This window comes from Lonchura striata, chromosome 30, assembly GCF_046129695.1.
Source record: "Lonchura striata isolate bLonStr1 chromosome 30, bLonStr1.mat, whole genome shotgun sequence".
Taxonomy (NCBI): Eukaryota; Metazoa; Chordata; class Aves; order Passeriformes; family Estrildidae; genus Lonchura; species Lonchura striata.
The window spans coordinates 4,632,352-4,641,008 of record NC_134632.1 but is presented as its reverse complement, the minus strand read 5'-3'; the positions used below and the strand labels follow the sequence as shown (position 1 = coordinate 4,641,008).

Sequence of the window (8,657 nt, the reverse complement as noted above, 5' to 3'; positions counted from 1 at the left end):
AGGTAAAGATTTTGTTGCTGGTGTTGTGATCTATTTTAAAAAGGGGAGAAGAGTAAAAAATAGGACAACTCTGCTGAAATCTTTCCATTCTAAAATACATTTTTCTTCAAGTCTGTCATATCTCTGCTGTCTTATCTAGCCAAAAGTCTCAATAAAACCTTCCCACTTTAAATTTTAGAGGGAAGCCTAAAACTGGAAGGTGCTTGTTAGAACTGAACCGAGTGCTGCAGGAGCCAGCAATTTACAGTGAGTAGAGATGAAAATTGTAATGCAGGCTGATTTGGGGTTCTGGCCAGGTAACAGCTGCTTTGTCCTCTGCAGAAATGGGCTGTGCCAAGGGCTGCTGTGGGTGGGTGTTGGATGGGATGGGAGATGATGGCTTAATCAGATTAATTGGGTGGTGCAGGGAGTTGATGCTGACTGGCACCATCTGCTCTGCTCTGCAGGTGCTGTCCCAGGCCTGCTGCAGCTCAGCACGTTGGTTTCTGGTTTTGCTGTTTGGTTTTCTTTTTTTTTTTTTGTTGTTGTTGTTTTGTTTTGTTTTTTTTCCCCAGGAAAGTGCCCTTTTCCAGAGGTTGTGTTTGGTGATTCCTGCCCAGCTAGAAATTGGTCTGTCATGATATTTTTCCAGTGAAAGGGCAACCTTGAATATGGCAGAGGGTTTCCTCTGCCCTCAGGAGACGAGCACAAAACCCAAAACACTGATGTTTTGGTGGTGTTTTTTTTAATTCATAAATAATTTCCTTGAAAGAAGGTGTACAAACCCCCTAAAAAAGCAGCAAATTGTCATCCTTGCCCTCTTGTCCCTCTTGCTGATGGACTCAGAAAAACTCTGATGTCCATTTTGGGCTCTTCCCACCAAATAAGCTCCACAAGAGCTGTGAGCCAAGAGCAGCTCCATGGGTGAAGAAAACAGCTGTAGAAAATCCACAGAATTTGGTTAAGTGCAAGCTTCCTAGAAGAGTCACTTCAAAGAAAAGGGCTGATGGAAGAAGAGCTCTGGATGTCCCTGGGAACAGAAAGAGTAAGGCAGCTGCTGGGAAATGTAGTAGGACTTCAAATTTTATGCTGCTTTTATTTTGCACTTGTCAAGGGTTTCTGCTTTCCCAGTTTTGGGAGGCAAAGCAAAGACTGTTTCTTCTTTCCCCACAAATAAAACCAATGTGACTCCAGCACCCAAATCAGCTGTCAATCCTTTGGTAATCAGGGTACAACAGTGACATCGTGCATGCTGGGAATATTAAAAATCTGTGTGGGTTATCACTTACGTGGTGATGAGCTCTGTCAGTCATTTCCCTCTTCTGTAAAACAAAAAGAATTGCAGAGTTAGTGTGTAAAACTGAAAGGATGAGTGAGTTTTGCAGGTTTGTTTTCAAAAACGAAGATGTTTAAAACAAGATGAGAAAGCCCCAGAGGCCTGGGAAATGCAATCTGGGTGAATTTGGGTTCCTGCCTTGTTCTCCAACAATTTTCTGCCTGCTGCTGGCTCTCCATCCCTACCGAGCAGTGAGTGACTGGGGCAGGGATGAAGCCACCCACCATCCACCCAAGCAACAGCAAGGACCTCGATGCCTTAAGTTTGAGCTTTCACATTCTCCAGATTCTGTACTGCATTGGTATTTAACCCTGGACTTCATATAAAGTGTCAGCAGGTCTCCTCACAGCTCAGTCACACAAAACAATCCTTTTCCAGCCCCAGAACCAAGGACACCGCTGCAGCTCCAGGCTCAAAAAGTGCAAACAACAGAAAATTGAGGAGAGCAAACTGGGAGGATGGGACAGCATCACCTGGAGCTGGAATTGGGCAATGAACCCCAGTGCAGGAATGGACCAAACTTATAAAAGTGTGCAAACTCGTGACTAGCCATCCATTTTGGGTGGAGCCGTGGCTGAGCTCTTGCACTGCCCAAGGTGCATCCTTTGAAAGGCTTTTAGTAAATCCCCACTTCATTCCTTTAAGGCTGCCTCTGTTCTGGGCATCAAGGCATCACCCCGTGGGGCTGCGTGGCTGTGCAGGGGCCCATCCCAGCACACCCACCTTTACTCTCCACTTTGAAATCCGAGGGGAGGAGGTTGTCCTGCCGGTTGCCCAGCACGAAGGCCAGGAAGGAGAGGATGAGGGCGTCGAGGATGCCGATGATGCAGAGGATGTAGGCCCAGCGCACGGTGCAGGCGCCCAGCGTGTATTTGTCCGTTTTGTCGCCGCACATTCGCCTCACCTCGCTCGAGTCCCAGCCGTCGGGGTAGATCAGGCAGCCGATCATCAGCCCTGTAGCTGCGGGGACAGGGGGACATCGGGCCCCTGAGCTGATGACAGTGCCTCAGATTTTTAGCTTTTTATGTTTTACATAAATTCGGAGCTTTGTAGATTGCTGTAACTTCTAGTGGGTTTTATTTTCTATCTTTCTTTCTTACCTTTAGGAACAGTAAGCTAACCTTATAAATAGATTCCTATATATTGTTTAGTCTTATTCCAAGAAGAGAACCAAGTTCAAGAATGTTCTGGTTTCCAAACCAGACATAACAAAACTGGGGCAAAAGAAACCTCTGTACTGCTCCCAGAGGGTCAGGACCACAGGAATTATTACCTAACTAACTAACCTTTAATTGAACAGTGTATGATAAGTGCACTAATCTCCTAACCTTATAAAAATTGTAGAATTAACTATACCACATATACTTTTCACCACGTTGTTCACCTGAAAGCTTTCAACTAAAGGTTTGCTTTTATATTCACCCCAATTGGAAAGATGTATTCTATTTTCCAGGCATCAACACTGAAGTGCAGAGAGCAGCTGGAGGAGCAAACATCATGCTGCAAACGCATCAGGTACTACAGACTCGTCCCTCAAAGGCACTGTGGTTGTTCACCCCCCTGGGCTCTGCTCTGCTGCACGGGCAGGGAGGAGCAGGAGCTGCTGTGCTGCCTTCCCACGAGTCAAGGACGTGCAGCACCAGCATCTCCTGTCTCAGCGTTGCCCAGCAACGTCTCTGCTCCCTCTGCACAGAGCCCTGGCCATGTCACACCAAGGAAATCTCCTCCAAACAAAACTGGAATGGGTTTAGGCTGCACGAGAGGGAGACCCTGGCCCAGCGCCTTGCAGCTGGTTCCAGCTTGGGGTTTGCTAAGGTAGAGCTGCTGTCAGCAGCAGCTTTGTGGGCAGATGAATTCTGCTTGCTCAGCTGTGGTGGTTCCAGCAGCAGCTCCCGTGACTGCTCTCAGAGCTCACCCACCCTGGGAGCTGCTCCAGCCTGGCCACGGGGTCCCCAGCATGTCAGCTGCACCATCCCCAGTGAAGGACGGCTCATACCCCAAAATCTCAGAAGTGCCTTTTTCCCCTGCTCAGAGAAATTGTATTTACTGGACAAGAACAATGACCAGGCTTGGGATGAGTTCATATACAAGGTTTTGGGACATGATTAACAAAAGCCCTTCACATGCTCCACTCTTACGTTGGAAGTAAGTGATGCAGATGTGAGGCAGCCCCTGACTCCTCTCACACAACCCCGTGATGGACAAGCAGATGTTTGTCCCTGCGCCTCATGGACACCTGCAGCCTCCTGAAATGCACCTTGTCCCACACCTGTGCCCCTTCTCTGCCACCAGGTGCTCAGTAAACCAGAACCCCCTTCTGGGGCAGTGGCCTTCTCCTTTGCCAATGTTTTCTTTTCCCTTGGCTTGGGGACAAACCAGCAGCAAGGTGAGCAGGCAGCTTCCTTGGTCTGCAGAGAGGATTTCTCTTCCTGGAAAGGTTAACTGCATACAGATTAAATCTTCCCTGTAACTAACAGAGAAATGGGGGGAGTGGGAAAGAAATAATTTCTGTGAAATTGTGCCCTGGTTCAGAGCAAAGACCAGGAAACGGATCCTCTATTAGCCTGCGCACTTTTTAAAATAATTCCTAAAATGCAGCAGTACCTGTCCATCTGGCCAGAACTGCCTGTGACAATTTCCTCTTCCCCCATCCAGAACAACAACAAAAAACATAAAACCCCCAACAACCACAGCAAAGCCTGTCTCTGCTCCTGCTCCCCAGGAGGCTGAGCTGCCCCAAGCTTCTTATCTAAAGCTTTGCTCGAGCTCGATTCTTTAGCCGGGAGCTGAAGAAGCCCCGCTGCCCCTCCCTGGGGCGGCAGCGCTCGCATCAACTCAGGAGCCCAAAGGCGGCTCGGGTTTCAGCCGAGGCTCGGGGAAACGCAGGAGTTGGGTTACCAGGTGTCTCAAGTGCCTCGGGGAAGGCTTGAGAAGCGCCCAGCAAAGTGCGAAAATGCGAGTGATGGCACCAAACCAGTCAGTCAGTGCCCTCCTCGTGTTTCATCTTCCTCGTGCGTTATTCCCTGAGCTCAGGGAGTTTCTACAATCAACGGGCCAGCAAACATCACCCCGCTGTCTCCCTGCTTCGTTCCTGCAGGATGCCGAGCACAGCAGAGCGCTCTGTGCCCTGGGTTTGGTTTTATTTATTTTTTTTTTTTTTTTTTTGGTTGTCTCGACCTGATCCTCTGAAGCCTCCCTGCGACTGAGCAGGAGCAGCGGCGCTGGGAGAAGCTGCCCCAGGTAAGTTTTGGCAGCCACAAGGTTTGGGCTGCAGCACAGGGAAGCATCACCCGACATGCGGCGAGTCTGCCGTGTCTCAACTGCTCTAAAAGGAGTTTTTTTACTAAAAACTCCCCACTGGTAGCCAGCAAAGGGGAGCAAATGGCACGGAGGTGACACTGAGGTCTCTTAACTGGCCAAAGCCCCATCCCCAGCAGAACCGAGGGCGGAAAGGGAAAAGGGCCGGCCCGTGGCAGCCCCCGCTCCCCGCGCATCTCCCCAGCGCCGCTCACCCGCTGCCAGCTGCATCCAGGCACACACTTTGTAGACGGTGGCTGCGTTGCAGAAGAAGAAGAGGCTGAAGCAGAGGATGGTGCCGATGATGAGGAAGGTGGAGATGCCCACGAAGAACATGGCAGTTTTGAAGGCACTGGAGGGGATGGTGCCGAAGTCCAGGGGGCTGCCCTTGCAGATGAGCTCACCGGTGAGCGCGTTGCCGATGCAGTAGGAGAAGAGGCCGAAGTAGCCGGCCTGCGGCGTGTCGATGCTGTCGCCGATCCAGTAGGGCTGGATGAAGGTCACCACCATCAGGATGGAGAAGCAGAGCGTGAAGAGGGCCCAGAGCACCCCCATGGCCCGCGCATTCCGCACATAGTTGGTGTGATAGATCCGGGCCGCCTCCTGCGCCGGCAGCAGCTTGGACATGGCGGGGGCAGCGCTCCGGCCCCGCTCCGGCCCCGGCCCCGCTCCGGCCCCGCTCCGGCCCCGCTCCGGCCCCGCTCCGGCCCCGGCCCCGCTCCGGCCCCGCCCGGCGGCCGCGGGGGCGGCGGGAGGCTCCGGCAGCGGCGGGCCCGCCCCGGGGGGCGGCGGCGAGACCTCCTCCCACCCCCGGCGAACCGGGGAGGACTCGGGAGGAGCCGGAGCGACCCCGCTGCGGCAGCCGGGGCGGGCGGTGCCTCTCGGGATGCGCTGCCGGGATGCTCCCGGAGCGAGCCCCGGGGATGCGCGCTGCGTGCCTGGGATGCTCTCTCGGGATTCGCCCTCCGCCTCCTTCGTGTGCCCGAGGATAACCCGAATATCGCCGGTGCGCACCCCGTGGTCTGTGCTGGGGTGCACCCTGCGCCCCTGGGCTGTGCCCCTGTGCCCCTGTGCCCTGCAGTGCGCTCAGGGGTGCGCTCCGTGCCCCGCTGTGCCCCCAGTACCGCCCTGGGCTGTGCCCTGCACACCAGGGATGGGTGCGGGGATGTGCCCGGGCTGCACCGTGCACCCCTGGGTGTGCCCCAGCATGGGCCACACGCCCTGGGAGGCATTTTAGGATGAGACCCAGGGTGTGCCTTGACCTCCAGCGTGTGCCCCAGAGTGTGCCAGGGGCTGTGCCGTGACCCCCAGGATGTCACCAGGCGCTGCTGTGTGCCTTGCGATGTGTCCCAAATTCTGCTGGCTGCTCCCCTCTGCCCTCCCAGCCCGTGTCACCAGGGTCTTCCTACACGGGCAGGGAGGACAGGGAGGGCACATCCCCACAGCTCCGCTGCAGAAAGGGAGATGGCTCATCCTGCGAGCAGGGCACACCAGCGTGCCACCAGCACCTGGGCAAGGCCAGGTCTCTGCCCAGGGCCCATGTCCTGCTGCCAGAGGAGCATGGGCAGCCCCAGAGGGCTGCAGGCACTTGTAGCCACCTTGGCACCTCTCTCCAGGAGCCACATCTGCCCCGCATCCTGAGAGACCACACAGGTTCAGCTCCTGCCGTGGGCACCAGTTGCACGTGACAGTGTGACAGTCACCCTGCAGCCAGGGCCAGCCTCAGCTGGCCGTCACTCCTGTGGCTGTCAAAGGCCAGGGCTATGTGGCCATTAATCATGTCCAAGAACAGCCAAGCCACTGTGGGCATGAAAATCTGTGCTGTTCCCAGGGTTGTTTCCTTTCAGCAGCCCCACCCCCCCAAGGACTGAAACGCAGAGCAAATATTTGGCAGGGCAGGCCGAGGTGCTGGCCCTTGGGCTGGGGACCTTGGTGGGCTCTGGGTCCTTGCAGGGGGCTGTGCTATCTTGCACAATATGAACTTCCTCCTGCAGTTTCCTGGTGTCCATGATTCCATTTGAGAGATGGAGGATCTGGTGGCTTTGCCATGGAGCAGATCTCCTGCCATGGCAGCCAGCCCTCAGTGTGCCCATGAACCATCAGCAGCACCCAGCACGGAGGGCATTCCAGAGAGCTTCAGCTCCGCAGCCCACTGCGGGAAGCAGAGGAGGGAAAAGAAGCACAGAAGTGCCATTATTTTGTGTTCTTGTGGCCAAAGGAGCTGCTCAGGGCAGGCTGACATGGCCGGTGGGGACAGTCACATGGGAACAGCACCTGGTGGCCCTGGGAACAGGATCTGGTGGCCCTGGCTGCCCAGGCATCGCTGGGTCCCTGCCCTGGGCAGTGCAGCAGTGCCCTGGTGCCACGGGCTGAGGTGTGATAGGAGCAGCCACGTCAGCTGGGGGACACTGGGGCTATAAAACACCTGCTGGCCCCGTGGCACAGCCACAGCAAGCCCACCATGGCCAACGTGCTGCCTGCCTGCCTGCTCCTGGCCCTGCTGGTGCTGACCCCAGCCCTGCTGACACAGCAAGAGCAGGAGCAAGGGCAAGAGCTCACCTTCAGGCTGGTAAGGGGGCACCAGCCCTGGGCTTGGCACAGGATGCTCCCACTGCTGCAGGGGACACGCACGGAGGGCTGGAGGTGTCTGCTGGGTTTTCTGGTGCTGTGAGGGGACTTGGAGCCTGGGGAGTTATAAGGAACTCAGAAAATGGATCAGACAAGCTCTCAGCTGCTTGAGCCAGCCAGGACCCACACCCTGGATGGTTCACAGGGCCTGGGGAGGGGAAATGCTTTCCCTTTGGTGTCTCAGCCCTCCTGTGAGTCCTGCAAAATACACTTTGGTGGGTGGTATTTTGGGCCAGACTGTGGAAATGCTGCAGAGTGGGAGGTTGGGGCATGGGGGCAGTGGTGCTGAGCCTCAGCCGAAAGGCAGAGCTGGTGTTCAGCACCAAACCCCATGGGTTCCCAGCCAGGCTGAGATTAAAGGGGAACAAAAAGGGGAACAAAGAGGTGCTCAGGCCCTGCCTTGTGCTGCAGGACATTGGGGAGCTGTGCCTGCAGAGTGTCCAGTGCAAGAGCGGCTGCTGCCACCGGGAGAACGGCCTCAGCCTGGCCCGATGTGCCCCGAAGGCAGCAGAGTCCCAGGAGTGCTCTCCAAAGGTAGGTGCTGCCCTGCTCCCAGGGCTGGGCAGGGATGGGGCACGTCCCCCACGCTGCACTGAGTCCTTGTGCCCTGCAGAGCATCTATGGGGTCTACTACAAGTGTCCCTGCGAGAGAGGCTTGTCCTGTGATGCCAACAGAACCATCGTGGGCTCCATCACCAACAGCAACTTCGGCGTCTGCAAGGACCCCCGGGACTTCTAGAGCCCCCGCTGTGCCCCTCTGTGCTGCCCCTGCCACCCTGCCTTTCCCCCTCTCCAGGCATCCCTGAGTCTGGCTGTGGGAGAATTTGAATTAAGACCAGATTCTGCCAAGCTTCAAGGTGGTGTTTTCACTCAAGCCAGGTCCCTGGCCCAGGACAGGGACAGCAGGGCAGCAGGTCCTGGAAGAAGCCACCCTGACATGATGGCTTTACCTGTATTGTGTGCAATCATACACCAAAGTGGGCTAGGCCAGCAGCGAGCCATGGGCTGAGCTCTGCTCAAGGGGAGTTTGAAAAAGGGGATGCAGGGAAGGGGAAGATGCAGCAGCCCCAGGATCTGAGGGAGCTGCTTGGGCTGTGCTTGCCTTGGTGAGGAAGAGGAGGCGCCTGTCTGGCAGAGCTGTGGAAGCAGCAGGAGATGAGGGCATCATAGAGAGGGAGTTCTTGGCTTCTCCAATGCAGGCTTCACCCCATGCTTTTCTATCCTGGGGGATCACAAAACCAGGCACCTCCAGCACCACTCCCCACTGCCCCGAGGGCTCTGCAGCAGATGGGGAGGCCACAAAGGCTGGGGGCAACCCCTGGCAGCTGAGGAGGTGCTGCAGGAAACTTTCTTTTCTGGACAAGGGTGACTGGCAGCTTGATCTGCAGCTGCAGAAACACCAGGAACACATCTGGGA

The 8,657-nt window shown here is 55.7% G+C and overlaps 2 protein-coding genes across 2 annotated transcripts; one reads left to right on the top strand and one right to left on the bottom strand.

Moving 5' to 3' along the window:
- Positions 1–707: 707 nt before the first annotated feature.
- LHFPL5 (LHFPL tetraspan subfamily member 5) lies at positions 708–5,312 on the bottom strand. Its single transcript, XM_021536020.2, has 4 exons — positions 4,828–5,312; positions 2,039–2,275; positions 1,269–1,301; positions 708–1,009 (listed from the first exon to the last, which is right to left on the bottom strand). Exons 1-3 carry the CDS (start codon positions 5,237–5,239, stop codon positions 1,285–1,287), a joined length of 666 nt encoding a protein of 221 aa, XP_021391695.1. The 5' UTR covers positions 5,240–5,312; the 3' UTR covers positions 708–1,009; positions 1,269–1,284.
- Positions 5,313–7,073: 1,761 nt separating this feature from the next.
- Positions 7,074–8,079, top strand: CLPS (colipase). The gene is made up of 3 exons (XM_021535976.3): positions 7,074–7,181; positions 7,652–7,774; positions 7,854–8,079. The coding sequence occupies exons 1-3, from the start codon at positions 7,074–7,076 to the stop codon at positions 7,977–7,979; spliced, it is 357 nt and encodes a 118-aa protein (XP_021391651.2). The 3' UTR covers positions 7,980–8,079.
- The last annotated feature ends 578 nt before the right edge of the window (positions 8,080–8,657 follow it).

What these genes read in the sequence shown, in the direction of transcription:
- LHFPL5 (XM_021536020.2), bottom strand. Translation starts at nt 5,239, where the DNA reads ATGTCCAAGCTGCTGCCGGCGCAGGAGGCGGCCCGGATCTATCACACC. An exon ending in CTGGATGCAGCTGGCAGCGG is followed by an intron (nt 2,276 to 4,827) that starts GTGAGCGGCGCT and finishes CTGTCCCCGCAG; the next exon opens with CTACAGGGCTGATGATCGGC.
- CLPS (XM_021535976.3), top strand. Translation starts at nt 7,074, where the DNA reads ATGGCCAACGTGCTGCCTGCCTGCCTGCTCCTGGCCCTGCTGGTGCTG. An exon ending in AAGAGCTCACCTTCAGGCTG is followed by an intron (nt 7,182 to 7,651) that starts GTAAGGGGGCAC and finishes CTTGTGCTGCAG; the next exon opens with GACATTGGGGAGCTGTGCCT. An exon ending in CCCAGGAGTGCTCTCCAAAG is followed by an intron (nt 7,775 to 7,853) that starts GTAGGTGCTGCC and finishes TGTGCCCTGCAG; the next exon opens with AGCATCTATGGGGTCTACTA.